At 47.4% G+C, this 24,832-nt stretch overlaps 1 protein-coding gene across 1 annotated transcript in view; it reads right to left on the bottom strand.

The window, feature by feature from the left end:
* ASB18 (ankyrin repeat and SOCS box containing 18) overlaps nucleotides 1-24,832 on the bottom strand; it is a 62,295-nt gene that overhangs the window by 15,729 nt on the left and 21,734 nt on the right. Inside the window, exons 2-4 of the mRNA XM_027117488.1 lie at nucleotides 24,217-24,339; nucleotides 20,222-20,489; nucleotides 523-1,027 (exon numbers count right to left, since the gene is read on the bottom strand). Coding sequence (XP_026973289.1) covers nucleotides 523-1,027; nucleotides 20,222-20,489; nucleotides 24,217-24,339 — 896 coding nt within the window. The remainder of the gene's footprint in view (nucleotides 1-522; nucleotides 1,028-20,221; nucleotides 20,490-24,216; nucleotides 24,340-24,832) is intronic.

Here is a 24,832-nt window from a genome sequence, read left to right as displayed (position 1 = left end):
TGTGGTGAGGACTGAATGAGAGAAATCTGTGAAGTGCTATCATTAATCCTATTAATAAGGTGGATGGTCACGTTGCGTATTTCATTTCAAGCCAAATACCAGATGCGACAAGAGACTGATTTCATTGTTCATCAGTTACACCAAAAGATAATCTGCTAAAATATTTTGAGCCATGACGGCATCATAGAAACAGGGGCCTGGTGTCCCCAGGTGACAACTCTGCAAGGTCTCACTCGAGTATGCTTGTTGACCCCCCAACCTTTTCATTTTCTAGTGACTCTAGAAAGGGTTGCCCAGCCCTGGCTCCTCAAAGTGCGGTTCCAAGACCTCACCCTCATCTCTAGTCTTGCTAGAAATGCAGACTCTGCCATCCCCTCCTGCGGGATCAGAATCTGCATCTGGACCAGTCTCCAGGGGGCGTTCCGGGCCCCTGAAAGTCTGAGAAGCGCTGAATGCCCCCCGGCGGCAGGCCGGGTCCCTGCGCTGCCAAGTCCTCGTGGCCTGTCCCCGACCCCTTCTTACCTTGGGGAAGGCGTCGGGCCACACGGTGGGGGAGCCGTGGTTGAGCAGCTCCTGCAGCGTGCGCTGCGGCGCGGCCTCGGGGGCGCAGGCGGCCGTGTGCAGCACTCGGGCCAGCGGCGACGCACCCCCGTAGTCGAGCGCGCCCGCGTCGGCGCCGTGCCGCAGCAGGAGGCGCGCCAGGCCGTGGCGCGCGTGGCCGCAGGCCTTGTGCAGCGGGCTGCGCTCGTCCTCGTCGCGCGCGTCCGCCGCCGCGCCGCACCGCAGCAGCAGCGCGCACAGGCGCAGGCAGCGGGCTTGCTCGTCGGGCCGCCGCGCCGTGCCGCACGCCGCGCTCAGGGCCGTCTCGCCGCGGGCGTTCCTCGCGTCCACGAGCGCCCCGCGGCCCAGGTAGAGGCGCGCGTGCTCGTCCAGGCCGTGCTGAGCCGCCACGTGCAGGGGCGTGTCCAGGCCCGCGCCGCCCACGCGCTGCACCGAGGCACCGTGCTCCAGCAGCGCTTGCGCGCACCTGCGGGGAGGCCAAGGTCAGTCACCCGGGCTGGGCCCAGCGGACGCCCCGGCACCGGCGCCCTGTCTCCCCCAGCCCGGCACGCCCTGCCTGCGGGTTCCGGCGCTTCGGACCCCCCTCCCTCCCCACAGGGGGGTGTTGGCTCCTAAAACAACCAGGACAGGAATCCAGGTCTCCCGTGCCCAGGCTATAGGAGTTCAAACTGAGCTGGGGAAAAAAAAAAAAAAAGAGATTAAGGTAAACCTGGGGGTACAGGTTACCAAACGGTGGCAACAGCTAGGAACTTTTCCTAAGAACCCACGCGCCGCGTTAATATTTACCTTGTAATTTGTAACTACTTGGTGCTACCCTGGGAGGTAATGTGGTTCAGGTGACGGTGCTGGAAACACGAATTACCCGGGCTCTTTGTCACAGGTGGCACTTGAAGGGTCTGGGAGTCAGGGTTCTAAGGAGGGCCCCTTCGGCCGTCGGGCTCTTTATCAGCCGGCAGGTACCTGCGCTTTGGCAACGGTGTGAGGCAAGGCTTGCCTTACTCTCTGGGAGGGAATCTATCCATCGCTCAAGACACGGACACAGAATGGCACTGGGGTGTCCTCAGACAGCACTGGATGCGTGGGCGAAACCCGCAACCATGCCCAACTGTGGGACTGTCTTGGTTTCAACCAAGCTCTCCTTGAACAGACTGTGGATTTTGGCTGTTGCTAAATCCCACGATGGTGTCCTGGGGTTTGTAGGCTCCCCTGGGACACTGTGGTCTCCCCCAGAGGTGGGTGTCTCCTGCTGCTTCCAGGTCCATCAGGTGGATCCCAAGACTGTCCTCTCCCAGGAGAGCAGCTTCCACCTGGGAGAACTCCAGGCCCCTCACTCCAAGCCCATGTGGCATTTGCTGACTGGGCAGGCCCATGCTGGACGTGGGGCCTCAGACACTGGTGGGGAACTCAGCCTGGACCAGCCTGAAAGTAGGACAGTCTCAGAGACCCTCCCACCACCCTCCTCCATCTGCTGGCCCTTGTCCTTCACGGGCACTGCCGGAACACCAGCCCCACTTCAGTCCCCCACTCCCGGGTCACCTCCTGGACGTTGCCATCAGTGTGTTTACTCCACTTATGGCGTCTGACGCGCCAGCATGCTGACTTCACGGCGTAAGGCTCTGGTCCGTCTCGCTAGCCCTCCTGTTGGTACTCTACTCCTCTCTGCTCTGTTGAGACTTGGGTCATCGGCCCCTGGCTTTCTCAGCCCTTTCTGGCTTCACTTCCTTCCCTGGGCAGCCCTCCACTCTCTCTTCTCGGCATCCTCAGGTCCCTTGAGTTGAGGGGACGTGGCCGTTCCCTGCGTCAGTTGGCCACATTTTCAGCTGGGAACCCAACCATCACCCACCCGCTCTTCCCCGCCTCGGCTGCAGGGTGCTGCTGGAGGGAACACCATGCATGGAGACTGGCCTCTGGGCTCAGCTGGTCCTCAGGGCCCTTTGGTTCTACGTCCCAGGACTGAGCACCAGCTTCTCCTTCCTTGCCTTTACTGGCTGTTCCAAATGTTGTCCGCTGTCCCCAAGAGGTCCTATTTCTACTCTCTTCCTTGTCAGCAATCTACCCCTGCTTCACTCAGAGTGCACGTTCTCCCAGGAACTGCCGTCCTTCCCGCCTTGTGCCGTCTGGTCGGCCCCCATACCTGTTAGCGTCTGCGTCTACACGATTGCCCTCTCCTACTTCCATAGGTCTGAGGAAGGGGCTCCCTCCGGATCCTCTTGCCCCAGGTGTAGTCCTCTTCTGCTTCCTTGGGGGTCTCGCTCTGGGCAGTACTTGCTCTTCGCATTCCCCCTGTCCCCCACCCCCTCTTCAGTGGGCCACTCAGCCCCGTCGATTCCATCTCTTGAATAATCACCTGAACTGCTTCCTCCCTCCATCCCCGTTGTCACCATCCTTTGTTGAGGCCCCCAGTCATTTTTTGCCTGAAGCTAACGACAGTCTCTTAATTTGTTCCCTGCGCCAGTCTAACAAGCTCCGTACTACCCAGAAAGAGCCTTTCCAGTGTGAATCGTAAGACCTGTGCCCGCTGAAAACCCAGAGGCTCCTCCCGGCGGCTGAAGAAAGCCAGGCTCCTTTCCGCGGGACACAGGACACCGCGTGCTCCAGCTTCCGTGGGTCTCACCAGTTTCATTTCCTGATGCTCCATCCCGTGTTTCGATCCTACCTGACCAGGTGTGGTTCTTAGGCCACGTCCTGTCTTTCCTTCCTCTTCCTCTGGGTCACACCTCTGTGTTGTCGTGTTCCTCGTGCCTAAGTGTCTGGGCGCAGCCTTTGTCACACTGTGTTTCAAATGTTCGCCGGCACGTTTGATTCCTCTCTTAGACGGTTGGCTCCTTGGGTGTAGAAATGGGGGGTTATTTATCTCTGCTTCTCCGCGCCAAGGGCAGGGCTAGCCCACTGTTGGTGCTCCCTGAGAGCACGTTGCACACACGCATTTCGTTAATGAACTTCCTCCGGTTTTCCTTCGTGTGGTGGCTGTCTGTCCTGTTCTTTACCTGACTGGGGCTCTGAACGGGATCCTCTGGGGGTTTCCAGGCGGGAAGCTGCTGCCCTGAAATCTGTTTACATTTCTACCCAGGGACTCTCAATGTTTTAAATCCTCTCTCTGTATTTCTCTAGCCTCCATATCAGCAGTATCTTGGGAAGTGGTCTGTCTTGGGTGGAAGATCTTTACAGACAAGTATAATTTGATGTGAAATGTCCTTCGGGACGATAACCAGCTAAGAGAAGATGCAAATTTGACAATCAGAGTGCTTCAGATCTGCTTCCTCCTTGCCTCTCTGGGAGGAATTTTGAACAGTGCAGCAGGAGGTTAGAAATCAAGGGTTCCGTCTCATTTTGCCACTGAGCCTGTGTGCACTCACAAACAATTACAAAACATTTTCTTCTGCTCTTTTTTTTTTTTTTTTTTTAAAGCAGCCCAACCTCTCTGAAGAAGCCCACCGGGGAATATAAGTGGGTCTCTTTTCCACGTCCACAGCCTAACAGGCTGACGGCCAGGTTGCTCTTTGCAACAAAGATACCTTTCAGAAGAATGAGGACGCTGGCCCACCCTCTGGAGGGCTGCAGATGCCCTTTTCATTTTTAATGGAGAGTTTCTAATTGGCTAAACCTTGGTACTTCCTTAGAGCAGATAATGATGTAAGTTGCAGACCACAGGCAGGAGAAAAAAACAACACAACAAATTGACTGGGGCACATAGCTGCTGGCACACACTGGGCAGTCATTAAAAATGAAGTTGTGGGAACCTGTTTAATGACATGGAAAACTATTTGCAGTGGTCATGTGAAAAGATCGGGTTACAAAACCGCATGGAGCACTCGCATTTAAAAAAAAGGAGCAGGTGTGTATGTGCATATGAAGAAAGCCTAGAAATACACAAGCCAGCGAGTTTACCTCTGGATAATGGGGTGATGGTGCTTTGTTTCCTTTCTTCCAGCCTGTATTTTCAAATTCATTTTCCAAAATGAATCAGAGTTGCAATTTGACAGAGGGACCAAAACAGAGGTTACTTACTAATAACAAAACCATCCCCCACTGCCACAGCAGCATCTTTTGGATTCTAAGAATGTCAGCTCAGCTTTCCAGGTTTCCAGAATGCTCTCAAATTTTCCATTGATCTGTCCAGGCGTAAGCAACGATCTGGGAAAGCACGTATGGCAGTGCCTCCGAGAAGGTGAGTCGAGAGGAGCGGGTGGGGGTGGGTGGAAGGTCCTCAGGGCTAAGCAGAGCAGTGGTAACAGTCTTGGGGACCTGCAAGACCTGACCTTGTGTGGGTCAGTGTCTCCAGTCAAGGAAGAGGTGGTCCAGCGGGGAAAGTACCACCCAAGCCTTTGCAGGACTGTGTGGGAAACCCAGCTTTGGCCAAGCGCTTTCCTCCCAGGGGAGATTTTGTGAGCAGGTTTCCTGCTATCCTGATAGACACAAGAAGGAGGGCCTGGAGCCAGTGTAGGACAGTCGCTGTCGGGAACCAAGGGTAAGTTCCCATCTGACGATGTCAGAATGACTTGTCTCTGTCTTACGAGATTAAGGAGATGCTGTGTTGTCTGAACAACCTCAGATATGAAGCAACTTGGGCAAACACTCCCCACCCCACCACCATCCCTCATCCCCATCTTTGATAATGATCGAGGTGACAAGCTGTTATGGGGCCCAAGGTTGACAGCACACAGAAAAAGTGGCTTGAGCCAAAAGGCAGGAGTTAATAGAGATGAACCCATCAAGGGCTGTTGAATGAATGTCATTTTAACTTATTTCTAAAGAGGGAAGTGGGACTCTGAGCCTACATCCCACACACCGCTCCCAGCCACCTCCAGCATCTTCCCGAAGCGCTGGCTTTCCCACTCGCCTCGCAGGTGCAGAAAGGTGCCGAGTGCCTCAGCCTGGGCTTCCTCACTGCTCACCTCTTCCTTACCCTTTCACACCACCTGCCAAGCCGCCCTGCGCCCCATGAGACAGAGCCAGCTCCAGGCTTTCGTTCTCCCGCGTTCCTCCTCACCATCCGTCTAGTTGCACAAAGCCCTCAAAAGTGGTATCTCACAGCCTCTGGTTCTGAGCTGGGCGGTCAGTGCATTCCCCAGCACATAGTCTTTTAATTTATTTTTAGAAGAATGTTATCTTTAGTCCTTGCAACAAATCTGTGTTGTAGGTGGAGTTTGCGGGGCGGGGGGGAATTGAGGCTTAGAAGAAGACCAGTGATTTGTATAGGGCCATCCTGCCCAGAGGTGGCAGAGCAGAGACCCTGGCTGCTGTGTCTGGCTTACTTCTCAGTCACCCTACCCGCCCGGCTGCTCTTCCCGTTGGTACTATTTGTTAAGCACCTTTTATGAGCCGAGCATGGTCCTAAGCATTTCCGGTAAGTTCTCTCTAAACTTCTCATTCATTGGCTCATTCAATAAGTAGAGAATTTCCCCCATGCTCTGTACGCCAGCAGCTTGTCAAGGCGGGAGGGAGTGTCTCTTCTCTGAGCACTCCATGGGATTCCTGCACAGACTCACTGACAGAACACTGAAGGCAGCAGAAGGCCAAGGAGGTCTCCAGGCGCGTGGACCTCGTGCTATACGACAACACACAACAGGAACCTGCTGCTCATCCAGTCCTGTGGGCACCTCTGCGCCATAGATTTCATTCTCCCTGGTTTTCAGTGAAGATGTGTTTGAGGGGTCAGCAGTGATCTCAAGGGCGGGGACCTGGGATGTGATGGTGACGCCACAGAACATGCTGCTTGAGATGTGAACCCCAGCTACTGCTGGCTAAGAGAGTGAGTCAACGACCTAACGATGGTACTGAAAGACAGCAGTGACAAAGAACTATTAAACGTAAGGCGAAATTCACCAAGATCACTTAAAGTTTTTCGAGGGGAAACAGGCATTGCTTCTAAGCCCTTTGTCAGGTGTGTTCAGCTTCTGTCTCCTGAGCAACGGTTTCAGTGGCTGGACGTCGCCAGAGTCCTTGGGCAATCCTTCACTGTCCTCCTCCCATGGTTGCTGCCCGAATCCCTTCTGACAGACGGGAGGGGCTTCGCGCCAGGCAGTGTGCTCAGTGAGAGTCATGGGTGTCATGAACCAGTCTTGTTGAATCATCTTTATGCTGCTTTTCCTACTCGGAGTTGACGCAGAGGCAGATGGGCTGGAGACGTGTCCCCGGGGCAGGGCGGCTGGAGCCCGAAGCCTGGGTCCGCTGGTGGGGGCAGGCAGATCGGCTGGATGCTGGGCAAGGCAGGAATGGGGGGAGGCAGGGGACAGAGGGGAGAGACCTGGGAGGAAAACACAGCCGTGCTTTCCATTGAAAGGAGGCTCCCTCTGTGGATCGACTCCCCAGCTGGCTCCAAACGAAGGGTAGGGAAGCCGCTGCCCTGACTTTGATGGAGGAGTGACTCCACTTGGTTTCCCAGGACCTTCTGCTGAGCCTCTCCTTGGGGGACCTGCCACCCGCCCCTTTCTGCTCTGTATTTTCTTCTCCCTCCCTTAGCATCTCCCGGGATGCTAAGCTGTGAGACGATCAAGCATAAAGGTTTACAATTGAAAGGGCTGATGTGAATGGACAAATGCTTAAGGGTAGCGGGGAGATGGAGAGGGAACCTGCCGGCCATTTCCATCCTTGCGTTTCCCTTAGAGCAACAGCTGCCGTTTAATTTGCTTTGGAAGTGTTGGATGGTTGTGGCCACAGCGGGTATTTTTGGCAAATTCTCCCCGGACAGCGAGTGAAATTCTGCCTTTTGGGGGACTGAGGACTGATTTAGGGAGCAAACTTAGAGAAGTTATAGCTCCACTGTTTGCTTCACTTGCCCTTGAAGGAGTATCTGACTTTCTGGAAGCTTCACCAGTGTCCCCTCCTCAACAAGAAATGGGCAGCCTTTCTCTCCTCCCCCGGCCCCAGCACGCTGGATGAAGAGGGAGACCCAGAGGCATCAGAGTGAGGTGAAGAGAAGGAGGAAAAGTGAAATAAAAGACTCTACTCTCTTTTTAGGCAGGGATGAGGGTGAGGTGGGGGGGAGCCGGGACTTGTATGAGAGAACAGTTTTATATGCATATATTTTTTAAGTCAGGTAAATTTGCATACAGAGAAACGCACAGGTGCAGAAATCGGCAAAGGAATAGAAGTTTGTAACCAACATCCCAGTCAAGACGTAGCATATTTTCATCTCTCCAAGCATTTCCTTTGTGTTTGCTACCAGCCAGTCATCACCCCCACAGGCAACCATGGTTCTGAGTTCTCTCACCATGTTTTGCCTTTTCTAGAATTTTCTACCTTTTTGTGTCTGGCTTCTTTAGCTCCACAGAATGTCTTTGACGCTCATCCACATTGTTGCATGCGTGAGTAACTCATTCTGGTTTATTTCTGAGTCATATTTAATTGTATGGACTCACCATAATGAAAAAATTCATTCTCCTTTTGATACTGATGGGCATTTGGGTATTTCCATTTTTTGGCTCTTATGAATAAAGCTGCTATGAACATTTTAATGTAAGTCTTCTTGTGGACATACGTTCTCATTTCTTTTGGATAAATATCTAGAAGTGGAATTGCTGGTAGGTGTATATTCAACTTTAAAAGAAACTGCTGAACAGTTTTCCAAGGTGATTACGTCATTATACACTGCTAACAGCAGTGTGTGACGTTTCCGTTGCTCCACATTCCTGCCAGCGTTTGGTGGTGTCTGTCTTTTTGACTTCAGCCGCCCTCACGGGTGTAACGTAAAGCATATTTCCTCGTGGTTTTAATTTGCATTTCCCTGATGACGAGTGATGTTGAGCACCTTTCCGTTTGCTTATTGGCTATTTGTATATCTTTCCTGAGGTGTCTGATCAAGGATTTTGCCCAGAGGGTGAAGGTTTGATTTGGCCTGGATTACCTCTTTTAATTCCTGACAGCGAGTTGTCTGTATTCAAATAGAACTTGGCAAGTGACCAGAAAACTGAGGAATCTGCCTGAGATGCCAGACGTGGCAAGGAAGGAGGCTAAACCTACGATAGGACATGTTTGAAAGGTCGTAATTAGAGATGAGCAGAGCTACTTTCTGACTATCGGCAGTTTTTGAAAAAATTAGGTTAACAAGGGAGACGCTACCTCTCAACATCCGTCTCCCTTACGGCGCTTGGCTTTCAAACCTGGCTCTGACAGTTTACACTGTGCCACTTAACGGCAAAACATGGGCTGTTGGTGAGCCTCAGGTTTCTAACCTGTAAACTGGGGATAACCATGCCTTGCAGGCCTGCGGGGAGGATCATAGCATGTAAGACACTTGCAAGTGCTCAGAATGTGAAGTTCTGGACTTCCCTGGCGGTCCAGTGGTTAAGACTCCGTGCTTCCACTGCAGGGACGCGAGTTCGATCCCTGGTCAGGGAACTAAGATCCCACGTGCCGCATGGCAGAAAAGGAAAAAAAAAAAGTGAAGTTCTTCTACAAATATCAAATCATCCAGTGGGAGTAGCCCCTAGCTGACACCTTGTTCTTTAATATTCCTTGAGATGCCTCAAAGTCCTGTTGAAGCAGACCATGTTTTCTCCCCTCCGCTTGAACAACGATCCGTCACTCATCTGGGATGTGGAGAGTGGACCGTTTAGTGGAATATACATCGATGCTCATGAGCTGGAACCTCATGCAAGCAAACCTCCTGTTATTAGGCAAAGGCTTTGGGGGTTGGGGCGAGGACTCAGAATAGTTGTCCCTGTTCAAATCCTGACCAGAGAGTGCCTTTCTTTCCTCAGGAAGAGTCATACTTCCTTTCTCTCTGCCCAGATTTCAACGTGCCAGGTCTGAGTTAGAAAAGAATTGTCCAATGATTTTCTTCAATAATTTTTTCCTCCCAAGATAATTAGCTGCTTCCACAAGTCCAATTCTGGCTTACGAATGAATTTTTATTTAGTTGAATTGACACAACTGGGACCAAGAAGTAAACTTGCATGCTTTTTAACTAATACGTTTGTGAAGGAAGCAAACCCTCCTCACTTTTGTTTAAATCAAGACAGCTTTAGATGAGAAAAAGAATCAGGACTCTGTTCATTCTTTTCTCATTTTAATTATCCCAGAATTTTAAAAAGGTCAAGGAGAGGAGTCTGATAATAAATAGGGCGAGGCTGGCATGCAGGCTACTAACGTGAAGAGAGTAACTTTACTGGAACTTTTCTTTTTGGGAAAATCTCTTCAAAAGGCTCCTAGATTAAAGCTCCGATATCCCTTTTTGTGTGTTGAATTCTGAAATCTGAAGCTTGCTGGTTGGAAGGAAGCACAGATAATTTTTTTTTTAAATCCCAGGAACTCAGAGACTCAAAGGTTTTAAAGTCCTGCACCCATGGAGAATTGCTGACTAAAAGGGGAGGCAGCAGAACTGGGTCCCTAGGTGTGGAGACCATTGTCATCAAGAGTAAGAAAATGAAGTGGCTCTGTATGTAGGTCAACGACCCCCTCTCTACTGTAAGGTAAAAAAATTAAGGATGACCTAAAATCTACTATGTATAAAAAGGTTCTGGAGAAAGCAGCTCTTTCCTGTCAAAGTGATAATGTTTATACTACTTGAAGCCAGACCTCCTCGGAGTCTAACTTTAGGGGGACTCTTCAGAGCTGAAAAGCCGTAGTCTAAACCTCAGGCCCTCTCTGACATCTGTTAACTTTTATCCTTCAAGGTAGTTGGCTATGTTATTGTAGAGGTGTTCAAGGGGACCCACCAGCATCTTCCATCAAATCATTGATATTCTAAGTCAGCTGTTGCATAGTTCTGCCTGAACTTCTGGTGTGTTCGTCGCATATCTTAAACTTTCCCCCAATAGCGTGGATTTAACGAAGTCAAGACTGTCAAATGAAATCACCAGGGAGAAAGAGTCATGTAGAGAGACAGAAGAGAAAAGGAGAAGAAAAAGAACAAAGAGGAAGAGAAAGACAAAAGAAAAGAGAGTTTAAAAGCCCCATGTTAATATAAAGACATTTTAAAAGTCTTTCTTTATTAAACAATGTGCTAGGTCTGAATGATTTCTGAAACACCAGCTGAAGCCAGGGAATGAGTTTCTATCACACAGTGTATAAGCGGAGTAGCTTGAACGGTCTGCATGTGCCTCAGCTCCGAATGTAAGCTTGTTGGTTTGTCTTAAGGGCTGTTGTCAGGATTCACAATATTTTGTGTTCTGAGTAGGTGATACATCCTCATTTCTTAGTAAAGAGCAATATTTTTCTAATACTGTAAGGTGGAAGTTTGGAGCCCAAGGTATGAAGAAAACTTGGTTTTTAAAATTCCTTCTATTTTAAAATTATTTTAGATTTACAGAAGAGTTGCAAAGATAGTGCAGAGTTCCCAAATGCTCTTCATCCAGCTCCCTCTGAAGTTCACATCTTATATTATTATGGTACCTTTGCCCACATTAAGAAATTAACATCAGTCCAAAACTATTAACTGACTTTGTTTGACTTTCACCACTTTTCCCACTAATGTTCACGTTCTGTTCCAGGATCCAACCCAGGATACCATGCTGCATTTAGAGAAGTTAATTTTGAACAAGAGAAAAGTAAATATAGACATGCATTCTTGGGGGGGTGGGAAGCATGGTGTGTTCCTAGACATGCAATATCATCAAATGGGTTATATTTTCCATAGGAATATGTTATAATTGGGAGTATGTTCTTGACTAGAGATATTACTGGGAATAAATGATAGATGACCAACAAATATGGAGATAAAAGAAACCACAAACCCCATATTAATTAAAAACAGTGAAATGTTTTTTCAATTCTCGTAAGATAGACACAATGATTATACAAGAGGTCTCAGGAATTGCAGTCAGCACCTACGTAATTCTTAACTATATGCAAGGTGCTCTTCTAAACATTTTTCCTACATTAGCTAATTTAATTCTCATAATAACCACCCTACACAGTAGGCTCAAATATTACAGTGAGACACAGAAAAATGAAATAACTTACCCAAGCTTGCACAGCTAGTAAGTGTTGGAATTGGGATTCAACCCAGACCTCAGATGTAGCAAACTATGTACTTGTAACATATAAAATTGTAGGGTATAAAAATATGATGAAAACTGAGTGCAATCAATGTAAAACTGCCTAATAATTTTGCCCGTTTTCTTAGTATATAGAAAGACATTTGCTTTGATTTGATTGGCTTATGTCCTTGAATAGAGCTGGTGCCTCTTTCTCTCCTAGAAAATTTCCAGTAGAGATTTACCAGCTCACACTCTCAACTTCCGTGCACATAGTGGATTCTACATATGCTTGGCTCAGTGTCTAGCACCTGCTGTAAATTACCTTCCTTTCCTTTGAAACCAAAAGCATCTTGCGGGAATAGACTGTGTATAACAGCGCAGCCCCAGCACGTTGTAGAGTTCAACAACTTGCGATTGAATGCTTGTAGGGAAGGAATCATTATTGGATGAACTTAGAGCTGTGCTTTTCAAAAATAGATGGGGTTTCTATAATTTTGTCACCAGATGGCAACTTTGTACACCAGCAAATCATCTACCAAATGACTCAAGGATAGAAATTGTAAGTTAAAATGAGGTAGAAGTTAATCTTTATTTAGTATCCATGCAGAATAGCTATCTACTTAGAGCTTTAAAAAAATCATTGAGAAATATATTCATAAGCATTTCTACTTTGACTCTTATACCTACATATCTTATCTCTCACAACTATGCCTTATGTGAATCTGAAATTTACAAAATGAACAAAGTTAAAATAAAGAAAATGTTATTCATACCCAGATGATAGAATTGATAGACAGAAACATTAAAATAGTTATTAGAACTGTATTCCATATATCTGAGAAGCTAGAGGAAAGATTGAACATGTTAAGTAAAGACATGAAAGATATTCTAAAAAGACCTAAGATTGGGCTTCTAAAGTTGAAAATTATAATGTCTGAGATGAAAAATACACTGGATGGGATTAACGGCAGATCAGGGATTTCAGAACAAAAGGTAAATCAATTACATAAGAAAAAAATGCAAAAAAAACAAAGAAACAGAGCATTAGTGAACTGTGGAACAACTTCAAGTGGTGTAACATATATGCAGTTGGAGTCCCTGAGGCAGAAGAGGGGATCATATAGAAAATATGTGAAGGGATATTGCCAACAATTTTCCAAATTTGATGAAAAGTATAAACCCACAGATCCAAGAAATCAGTAAATCTCAAGGACAAGAAACATGAAGAAAACTACATCAAAGCACATCATGATCAAATTGCTTAAAACCAGTGAAACGGAGAAGATATTAAAGCCAGAAAAAAAGGACACTATATACAAAAGAACAAAGATCAGATAGATAGAAGATTTAAAGCTTAAAAATTCAAGTTAGGGCTTCCCTGGTGGTGCAGTGGTTAAGAATCTGCCTGCCGATGCAGGGGACACGGGTTCGAGCCCCGGTCTGGGAATATCCCACATGCCGCGGAACAACTAAGCCCGTGAGCCACAACTACTGAGCCTGCGCGTCTGGAGCCTGTGCTCTGCAATGGGACAGGCTGTGACAGTAAGAGGCCCGTGCACCGCGATGAAGAGTGGCCCCCGCTCACCGCAACTAGAGAAAGCCCTCGCACAGAAACGAAGACCCAACACAGCTAAAAATAAAAATAAATAAATAAATAAATTTATTTAAAAAAGAAATAAATAAAAATTCAAGTTAGATGACAGTGGAGCCATGAGTGTAAAACACTGAAAGAAGAAAAGAACCTGTCAACCTAGAATTCTCTACCCAACAAAAGTACCTTTCAAACACTCAGATGAAATAAAGACTTTTTCAAATATACAAACTCCAAAAGGATTCATTCCCAGCAGACCTTCACTATAAGAAATATTAAAGAAAGTCCTCCAAGCAGAAGGAAGATGATCCCAGATGGAATCTTCAGTCTATACAAAGGAATGAAGGGAACTGGAAATAGGAACTACATGGGTAAACATAAAAACTTTTTTTTCTTATTATTTCAATATATTTAAAAGATAATTGACTTTGAACAAAAATAATAACAATGCATTGTGGGACTTATATACAGAAGTAAAATCTATGATACCAATAGTGCAAAGGTCAGGAGGAGAGAGATGGAAGTATAGTGTCATATGGTTTTTATATTATACATGAAGTAGTATAATACAACTTGAGGGTAGACTGTGGTAAAGATGTATACTATAAACCCTAAAGCAACTACTAAAATAACAGAACCAAAAGTTATATATAAAAGTCAAAAAGGGAGATAAAGTGGAATCATGAAAAATACTCAGTATAGAAGAAAGTAGAAAAAGAAGAAAAGGGAACAAAGAATGGATGAGATGAATAGAAAGAAATAACAGGATTTGAACATAATCATATCAAAATCCCATTAAATGTAAATGATCTAAACACCCAACTAAAAGGCAAATACTACCAGATTGGATTAAAAAAGATTCAATTATAACCTGCCTACAAGAAATCCACTTTAAAAATAAAGACACAAACTGAGCATGGCCTTCAATCAATAGTCAGCAAGGAACTGAGACCTTCAGTTCAACAGTCCCAAAGAACTGAATTCTGCCTATAACTATATGAATTTTATAGCAGATTCTTCCCCAGTTGACCCTTCAGGTGAGACCCTAGCCCTTGTTGACACCTTGATGGCAGTCATATGAGAGACTCTGCAGTAGAGGACCCAGTGAAGCCACACCCAAACTCTACCCACAGAAACCATGAGACAATAAATGGGTGTTGTAGTAAGTCTCTAAGTTTGTGGTAATTTGTTACATAGCAACAGATAACTAATGCAAATGGAAAAGGGTATACTATGCTAACACTAATCAAAGGAAATCTATATTAATGTCAGACTGGATATTTTAAAGCAGACAAAGGAGACTTCAGAGCAAAGAATATTACCAGAGATAAAGAATATCTTTTAATAATGATGTCAGTTCTTCAAGAGGCAATAAAAATGCTAAACATCTATGTAACTAATAATAGAGCTTCAAAATATTTGAAACAAAACTGATAGAACTGCAAAGAGAAATAGACAAATCCATGATTATAGTCAAGGATTTCAACACTCCTCTTTCAATAACCTGTAAAACTAGTAGGCAGAAAATCAGTAAGGATATAGGAGTTTTATACAACATTATTAAGCAACTTGACTTAATTGACATTTATACAACACACCACCCAACAACTGCAGAATATGCATTCTTTTCTGGTGCACATGGAAATTTTACCAAGATAGAATATATTTTGGATCATAAAACTAGACTCAATAAATTTCAAAGAAGTAAAGTGATACAAAGTAAGTTCTCTCACTATAATGGAATTAAATTAGAAATAAATAATAGAAAGATATCTGGAAAATACCCAAATATTTGGAAACTAAATAACATGTTTTTATACAACCTATGTTTCAAAGAAAAAAAAATCAAAAGGAAAAAATTTAAAGGGAAATTAGAAAATATTTAAAACTGATTGAAAGTGAAATTTTAACATATTAAAACTTGTGGGATTCAGCTAAAGTAGTACATAGAGGGTACATGTATAACACTGAAAGCCTATATTAGAAAATAAAAATCATCAAAGACATCAGCTTCCATCTTAAGAAATAGAAGAACAAGAACAAATAAAACTCAATGTAAGTAAAGAAAGGAGGACAATAAAGATCCTATCAAGAATGAATGAAAAAATAAAACAGTAAAACAAGAAAGAAAATCAGTAAAACCCAAAACAAGACTGAACAGGGAAGAAAGAATAAAAGTCACAAATTCCAGTATCATGAATGAGAATGATGATTCTACAGATTCTGCAGCTATTAAATGGATAATAGGGAACAACTTTATGACAATAAATTTAACAATTGAAAGAGATAAATGTCTTGAAAGATACAAGCTATCAAAGCTCACTCAAAAAGAGAGAAATATCCTGAATAGCACTATAGCCATTAAAGAAATTGAATTCATAGCCAAAAACCTTCTCATAAAGAAAACTCCAGGCCAAGATAGCTTCACGGATGAATTCTACCAAACATTTAAGGAAGAAATAATAACAATTTTGCACAAGCTTTTCCAGAAAATAGACAAGAAGGGGACACTTCTCAACTATTTTTGAGGCCAGCATTACTCAGATATCAAAACCAGACAAAAACATTACAAGAAAAAACTACAGATCAATACCTTTCATGAACATAGGTGCAGATGGAAAAAACTTCAACAAATCAAACCTAGCAATTTATAAACTGTGGTCTGAAGAATGCAAGGTTGGTTTAACATTTGAAAATCAATCAGTGTAAATAATTATATTAACAGACTAAAAAATACACCATATGATCAACTCAATATATGCAGAAAAAGCATTTAGAAAATTCAATATCCATTCATAGTAGAAACTCTCAGCAGAGTAGGGATAGAAAGGCACTCTTTCAATCCGAAAAATGTCATCTACATCTAATATCATACTTAACGGTGAAAGATTTAATTCCTCTAAGATTACAAATAAGGAAAGTTGTCTGCTCTCGTTACTTGTATTCAACATTGCACTGGGGGTTTTATCTAGTGCAGTAAAGCAAGAAAAAGTACTACAAGGCATCCAGATTGGAAAAGAAGTGAAACTCTTTTTATTTGCAGATGACATGATGGTCTACATAGAAATCTTATGGAATCTATGCTAGGCTACTAGAACAGTTAGTAAGCTTAGCAAGGTTGCAGGTTTCAAATTAACATACAAAAATAACTTCTTATCAATTTATATAGTAGCTACCACAACAGAGATTTGAATAAAAATATCACTTTCAGGGCTTCCCTGGTGGCGCAGTGGTTGAGAGTCTGCCTGCCGATGCAGGGGACGCGAGTTCGTGCCCCGGTCCGGGAAGATCCCACATGCCGCGGAGCGGCTGGGCCTGTGAGCCATGGCCGCTGGGCCTGCGCGTCCGGAGCCTGTGCTCCGCAACGGGAGAGGCCACAACAGTGAGAGGCCCGCGTACCGCAAAAAAAAAAAAAAAAAAAAAATTGTTAAAAAAAATATCACTTTCAAAAGCATCAAAAATATGAAATACTTAGGGATATATCTGACAAAATATGTTTAAGCCCTGCACACTAAAAACTATAAAACAAAGCTGAAAGAAACTAAAGATCTAAATTATTGGAGAGATTTACCACGTTCATGGGTTGAAAGATTCAATATTTTTAAGTCAAGTCTCCCCAAACTGATCTATAGATTCACATTAACCTCAGTCAAAACCCAGCAGCTTTTTTTGTAGAAATTGACAAACTGATTTTAAAATTTATGTGGAAATGCGAAGAGGCTAGAACAGCCAAATCAACTTCGAAAATGAAGAATGATGCTGGAGAACTTATACTACCTGACTTGAAGATGTCTTACAGAGTTACAATATTCAATACAATGTGGTACTGGGGTCAAGAAGGACCAATAGAGCAATGTAATGGAGTAGAGACACAGAACCACAGCTCTGCCGTGGAGCCCCAGCGACTTGCACGTATCCACACAGGCCATGCAAACAAAAGTTTGAACCACTGCTGACCTATGTGATCCTCCAGAATGAAAGTCTTGTAAGGAGTTGCTACAAGACCATCGTCCACTCACCTCCCTACGGCCCCTGGGAGGCCGTCCTGAGACGTTTCTCATCACCTCCTGGGTTCTGATGAGGTTTGGGACTTCCTGCCTTGCCCCCCTCAGAGTAGAGCTGCAGACTGTAAAACTGCTCACCTGAGGTCTAGATTTGGGTGTTCTGTATCAGGGTCTCCTGCAACTCACATTGCCATTGTCTGGCCCCTTTCGTTTGGGTGTTGTCCTTTGTGGTGTGTGGGACAGGGACCGTGCAGAATTGGTACTTCTGGCTATTACTCTTTTCACTGTTTATGTAAGCGTTAAAAGTCCGAATCTATGAGTGGCTCTGTGGATCTTTACCAGTTGAATCGGTCAGGCCTTGCCCTGTGTGTGTACTTGACAAGAGAGCCGGAAATAAACCCATACATATGTAGTCAGTTGATTTTCAACAGAAGTGCAAAGGCAAATCCATGGAGAAAGGCTTTTTGACAGATGGATATCCACATGCAGAAAAAAAGAAGCTTCAATCCATACCTCACACCATATTCAGATATTAACTCAAAATGGGCCACAGACTTAAATGTAACATATAAAATTATTTTAAAAATTTTAGAGGAAAACATAGGAGGAAATGTTTGTGGCCATGGTTGGGCAAAGATTTTTTTTTTTTAAAGATAAAATAACCCAACACAATCCCTAAAAGAAAAAAAATGATCAGCTGGATGCCACCAAAAGCAAGAACTTCTGTTCTCCAAAAGACACTTTTTTTTTTTTTTTTTTTTTTGCGGTACACGGGCCTCTCACTGTTGTGGCCTCTCCCGTTGTGCAGCACAGGCTCCGGACACGCAGGCTCAGCGGCCATGGCTCACGGGCCCAGTCGCTCCACGGCATGTGGGATCTTCCCGGACCAGGGCACGAACCCATATCCCCAGAATCGGCAGGCGGACTCTCAACAACTGCGCCACCAGGGAAGCCCCAAAAGACACTTTTAAGGAAAGAAAATATAACCCAGAAACTGGGAGATAATATTTATAAATCGCATGCCTGACAAGGGACTTGTATCCAGAATATATAAAGAAATCTCAAAATTTAAGAAGAAAACAAACAACCCAATATTTTCAAAGGGCACAAGATTTGAACAGGCACTTCACCAAAGAAGATAAATGGATGGCAAATAAGTACATGAGAAGATGCCCAACATCACTTGTCATCAGGGGGATGCAAATCAAAACTACAATGGAATATTCCTAAGTACCTAAAGAATGTCTACAGCTAAAGAGTGACCATACCAAGTATTGGAGAGGATGGGAAGCATCTAGAACATTCATATATTGCTGGTGGGAATGTAAAATGGTAGATCCAATTTGGAAGGTCATTTCCTAAAAGATTATCTTTTAGTCATATCATGTGACACAGCTCTGCCTAGGTATTTATCCAGGAGAAACGAAAGCAGATACCCAGAAAAAGGCTGGTACACAAATGTTCATAGCGACTTTATTTGTAACAGCCCCAAGCCTGAAACAGTCAAGTGTCTTTCAACATATGAGTGGATAGATACATTGTGTTATCCTCTACCCTGGAATATCACTCAGCAATGAAGAGGAGTGAATTATGGATACACACAACAGTATGACAGCTCTCAAAGTATTGGGATTGACATGTACACACTATTCTATTTAAAATAGATAACCAACAAGGACCTACTGCATAGCACAGGGAACTCTGTAATAACCTAAATGGGAAAAGAATTTGAAGAAAGAATAGATACATGTATATGTTGAACTGAATCACTTTGCTGTACCCCTGAAAGTAACACAACACAGTTAATCGACTACGCTCCAATATAAAATGAAAATAAAAAATATAATATATGCTTCAAAGCAAATCTTAAACTAATATTGCTGCATGAAAGAAGCCAGACAAAAGAGACTACATTCTATTCACATAAAATTCTAGTAAATTCAGACTAAACTATAGTGACCAAAAGCAGATCAGTGGGAAATTGGAGGAGCAGGAGGGAGAGATTACAATGGGGCAAGGGAACCTTTTGCTGGTGATGGCTGGGTTCACTATCTTGATTATAGGGATGGTTTCATGAGTGCACGTCTGTGTCCAAATTTATCAGATTGTGTACTTTAAGCATGCGCAGTTTACTAGATGCAATTACAACGCAGTAAAGCTGCTTTTGAAAAATATATTGTTTTCAGTCACTTTCCTTCAAGACTCCTGGTCGTCCACGTGCCTTTCTGAGTCCCTGCTCCACGTGACATTGGTAGGCGGTGCCCCTCCGCCTTGGTCCCTGAGAGCCCAGTAGTCCTGCCTGCCTGCGCTTGACATGGTGATTTTATTTAATCGTCATCACAGAGACAGAGGCCAAGAAATTTTAATCCCAAGAACAGGAACTAAAAGAAATGTCAAGATGACACAACGCAAGCTGGGCCCCCGGAACAGAAATCCTATGCAATGACGCGGTGGGCCCCCGCCGTCTCTCCCAGGACCTACTGGACCCCGAGGGGACAGACCCTCCGCAAGGACAGCCGCGAGGCTGGACCCGGCACCATCAGAACTTCCAGAACCCAGGCACCTGGGAGGGGGTGGGCCCCGAAAATGCGGGCGCAGCTCGGCTGGCTTGTGGGACGCCGAAGCCCCGCCCGAGGAGCTAACCATTTATGTCACACTGTGACAATTATTCTGCATAAAATTATCATTAAAAACCCTAATTTTTCAGCCTCCAACCCCGCCAGTGGCCTTTTAGCATTCTCCAGCGCCGGCGTCTGCGGGCCGGTGATCACCGGCTCATTACCTCCGTGTGGCGCCTGCCTCCCCCGCGCTCGCAATCAAGCGCTAATTAAGCCGGCGCGGGGCCCGGGCTGGGGCCGAGGCCGGGGCGGGGGGCCCGGTGGCCTCCAAGGGGCTCTGACGGACGTGGCCGAGAGCTCCCGGGTCTGGGTCCCGGTCCGGGCGGGGTCAGGCGGCGGGCGGGGCCGAGGCCGATGGTCTGGGGGCGGGGCCTGCGGGGGTGGACTTGGGGGCGGGGCCTGGAGCGGTGACGCAGGCCTGGTCCGGGGTCTGAGTGGGGTCGGGCCGCTGAGGGCGTCCGGGGGCAGGGTCAGGGGTCGGGGGTCGAGGGTCGGGTGGGTGGCCGGGGCCACCCGGCTCCTTACCCCAGCGAGGCGGCCGTGCGGCAGAGGTGCAGGGGCGCCAGGCCGTCGGCGCTGAGCAGGTCGGGGTCGGCGCGATGCTGCAGCAGCAGCTGGGCGCAGGCCGTGTGGCCCCCCAGGCAGGCCTCGTGCAGGGCGCCGCGGCCGCCGGGGCTGGCGTCGGGGTCCGCGCCGCGGCTGAGCAGGTGGCGCACGCAGGCCGTGTGGCCCCGGGCCGCGGCGATGCACAGGGGCGTGGTGAGCTCGCGCTTGTACTCCAGGGTCCAGAGGCCTGGGGGTGGAGGGGAGGTGGGGAGAGGTCAGGTGAGTCGGGGGACGCTGGTGGGGAGCGGTGTCCATTAAGACTGAAATAGGGTGAAACCATCTCTTAGAAGTAGGTACCCGGTGGGCACGTAGGGAGATACACAAGGATGCTCAAGGTTCGGGACAGAGAGACCCAGTGAGGTGCAACTGGATCAGGGATGAGGGATGGAGGGAGGCCTGGGGGTAGAGGTGAAAGGGCCCTGACAGAGAGGGGCAGAGAGGTAGCAAGGGAAAGAAGTGTAGGAAGAGGGGAGAAAGAGAGTGACAGCACACAGGGCAGAGACAAACTGGAAAGACAGAGATGGAGAAGCAGGGAGAGAAGAAATACAAAGGAGAGATTGGGGTGGGCGGTTATTGAGAAGCACGAGGGTTTTGCGAAATATGAGGGTAACTTGGGTAAGATTTGAGGAGTTAAAAGCTGAACAAGCAGGGTGGACAGTGGGAGAATTTACGTGAGGAATTCACATTTTCCAGACTCTGAATTAGGGGCAGCTTGAGGGAGGAAAGTGAGCTGTGGATTTTTCTGGAATCCAAGCCCTCTCTTTTCGAGCCCCAAATTTACCCCTTTATCATTAAGAGGAGAAGACAACAGACAAAACAAACTGACCCCCATCACCAAGGTTGCTCGAGAAAAGGACTCGGAAAGTTTAGTTGTCTTGGAAGTGGCCGGGTTTCAGAAGCACCCTTTGATGTGGTGGTCTGCATTGAGCACAATTCTGGTTTGTTCCTTTGCGCTCTTTAGGGTTTTGTGTGTGTGTGTGTGTGTGTGTGTGTGTGTGTAGGGTTGCTCTTTCTTGAGGGATGAATGGAGCAGGAACTATACATTTCACTTCTCTGAAAACTTTGGGCTTTCAAAAGGCCTGTGGAAGGTTGTTAGCAGCTATGGGCACTCCTGGAAATGGGGGAGAGCTGTCCCTGGTGAATACACTTCAAGGGACAGGATTTCACATGGCAGGGATGCCTTCTGATAATGATGGAAGAATCGATACTGTGGCTGTAATGAGCTGTGGAGGAGACCCTTTTCACAGGCCACCTCCTTCCCGGGACCCATGCTGAGCAGTTTGAAAGACCACTCGTAATTACGTACCTCCATGCAGCGCACGGTTCCAGCCCGCCCCGCGTCCCCAAGGCCCAGCCTGGAGGTTGTGCACGCTCGGTGGGGGAAGAGGGGGCCTGTCGTCCTGGTGGTGGGTGATGGTGGCTGGAGGCCCTGCGGACGTGGGCCTGCATGGGTTTGAGCTGCCCTGCCCAGTGAAGACTGGGTCTGATTTGAGGGGCATGATGGATATGACCGTAACAGTGACCTACATTCTTGTAGGAGCAGCTCCTGGTTGTTGATTCTACTCATTTTCCTGAGATAGGAAGTTTACTTACTGCGGGTCAAGGAAGGGGGTACTCCATTTTCTAGGGCATGCTAAATTCCCACCATCAGCAGCTCTGTTCACCCACCCGAGGTTCCCAAGTCTTCCCCTGGACTGAAGGGAAGGGGCCTTGGCTGGGCATTTAGCTCAGCCATAGCTTAGGACCCTTCTCCAGGTCCCTGGAGATGCTGATGAGCTTCTATCAGGCCTTCCAGAGAATCCCGTTCAAAGGCAGCTCTCTCATTCAGTGAACCTGAATCATCAATCAGCTTCCTGTAAATCGCACCCTTGGTCCAGGTTCTGCCACCAGGAAGAGCACAGGAGCAGGCTTCTCCCCATGTGATACCTCCCTCTGAACATCCCCTCCTCCATGCTAATGCTTCCCTGGCACTGCGAGCTTGATGGGGCCAGCATTCCATCGTGGATGTGGTACCCAGGAGCCAGCCACTGTGAACCTGTGTATCCCCTTCCCCATGCCTCCCTTCAGGAGGAGCTGAATTGGCCTCCAGGAAGTCCTCGTATGAGCGAGGGCAGTGTCGGGGCCACTGTTCTCAGCCTGGGTTTGGTCATTTCTGCTACTGGACCAGCTGGGAGAATTCAGGTGGCTGAGCTGAAAGAGCACAGAGTCCAGAGTGTCCATCCTCTCTTCCCAGCCTGCACTGAGGCCTCAGGCCAGCACTAACTCCCAGGGCTGCCCTTTTGCTCGGTAATATCTCAGGTCCCCTCACTGCCACAATGCTCTAATCTCCTGTCGTACAGCGGTGCCATGGAAAAACAGCAAACTTAGGGGTGGAAAGATTGAGGGGGAAAACAGGAAGGAGGCTTTGGTTCGGACCGTGAACTGACAGTAATATCTATCAATGCAACATCTGAGTGTGTGTGTGTGTCCAGGGCTGCGAGGCATGTGATTAAAAAAGACAGACATGCATCGAACATCCAAAAAGACATGCATCGAACATCCAAAAAGACATGCATCGAACATCCAAAAAGACATGCATCGAACATCCAAGCAGTTGGCGTTCTTGGTTGAACGGTCACACGGCCCTCTGGAGGAAGATGTGGGCCCCATGTGGCACAGGTGAGGGAGAGGAGGCCCAAAAGGGCTCTGGGGTGCCTTTGGCTGGGAGGGTTTTGGCCCAGACTAGACCTGCGCGTGCCTTCCCCGCAGCCTCTGCCGCCTCGCTGGTGGCTCTGAGCTGCTTAGCCCTTTGGCAGGGTTTGGGTTTATCCCCTTCTCCCTGTGTGAGGTGTGCACAGACTGGATCAGTGCTCTGGCAACCGCCCTTCCTCATTCTTGGCCTGCCAGAGATCACGAGTCAGGGCCGCGGGGCACTGGCCATTGGCCCACTGACCACAGAGTCTGAAATCCTCACAGGTTCCAACACATGAACCCTCTCAGTATCGGGATGCACGGGAGGAAGGGTGCCCAAGGCAGAGTGCCAGCCAAGGGGGTCACACTGCAGCCTGATGGCCAGAAGGTCTGTTCATCCCAGATGGGTTGAGGGGACTTCTCTCTACCTGGGGGTATGTTTGCCTGCCCGGCACATAGCGACAGTGTCCAGGCGACAAGAATGCAGACATATACAACTTAAGGACCTCTGGTTTCTCCCCCTCCTTCCCCTTCCCAGGCTCCCCTGGGTTCCAGGAGGAGCGTCTCCCGAGAGCTGTTCCTCCACAACGCTGGCTGTGTCCCAGCTTCCCCGCTGGAGCCGTGGTGCTCACGGATTCACAGGGGAAACTAGCCCACGGCTGCTCGCCAGGGGCCCGCTCCGGGCGCACTCAAAGGAGAGGCTGTACTTTATCTCTGCCTCCCTGGCTGCTGGATCCAGGCTCTGGCAGATCAGCATTCAAACCAAAGCTCTTTTTAAAGACAAGAGGCACCTCCAGCGTGGGAAGGGCCCTTCTCACCAACAGCTTGGCCTTTCCAGTTTGATCTCTCTCACCTCTCACCTAAAAGCTACATCTTAGGGCTTCCCTGGTGGCGCAGTGGTTGAGAGTCCACCTGCCGATGCAGGGGACGCGGGTTTGTGCCCCGGTCCGGGAAGATCCCACATGCCGCGGAGCGGCTGGGCCCGTGAGCCACGGCCGCTGAGCCTGCGCGTCCGGAGCCTGTGCTCCGCAACGGGAGAGGCCACAGCAGTGAGAGGCCCGCGTATCGCAAAAAACAAAACAAAACAAAAACTACTTCTTAAAAATCATGCACGCAGAGTTTGGCTTCTAGATGTCTTGCTCGAGTATGTTAAAGGCAGCACCCGTGTGAGCAGTCTACACACAGAGGTGTGTTAGTAGCTCCTTAAAAAAATAAATAACCGGGCTTTAAAGGAGGAAAGGTACCTGACGGTCCAAACGTGGCCGGGGATTTCACCTGCCACTCCATCTCATCCTTCTTGATCTCAAACACCACGTTGGCGTCCTGGAAGAACTGGTCCATGAGGAGCTTAAGACGGTCCAGGTCTCCTGTGACCAAGGCAGCATGGTACTCGAGCACCGGCCACCCAGCTCTTGTTTGAGGCTCTTTTCCCATCTTCTGAAAGATCTGAAGTTTCCCTGTAACTGGCTCTGGCTGTCTCTTCATTGCAATGCCGATGATCTCAGAAAAGTTCTCCAGGAAGGGGAAAGATGGTCTTATGGAGTGTGAGCTATTTCTATTGTTATTACTCAATTGTCATCCAGTTGGGGCTCGGGTGGTGGTGTATTTTTAACTCCTGTGGGCTCTGATGTGATAATGGTTACTTGATATGACCAGCATCACATGACCACTAATACGCCAAAGAGCTCAGCCACCCCCTTGTGATTGTATAGATGTAAACTCTAGAGACAGGCACATCTGTATATCTTCCAAACAACTCTCCGCACGACAAGGGCAGACACAGCCTGAAATAGGCAGGGCTTCTCTTTCCTGCTCTGTAGTGTGTCTTCTTGCTTTCATCCTGTCCACTTCCTTAGCTGC

This window comes from Aethalodelphis obliquidens, unplaced genomic scaffold (genome assembly GCF_003676395.1).
Source record: "Aethalodelphis obliquidens isolate GAN/ISIS:26980383/991018 unplaced genomic scaffold, ASM367639v1 scaffold2, whole genome shotgun sequence".
In the NCBI taxonomy this organism is placed as follows: Eukaryota; Metazoa; Chordata; class Mammalia; order Artiodactyla; family Delphinidae; genus Aethalodelphis; species Aethalodelphis obliquidens.
The sequence above is the reverse complement of the archived record's forward strand: the minus strand, read 5'-3'. Positions and strand labels throughout refer to the sequence as shown.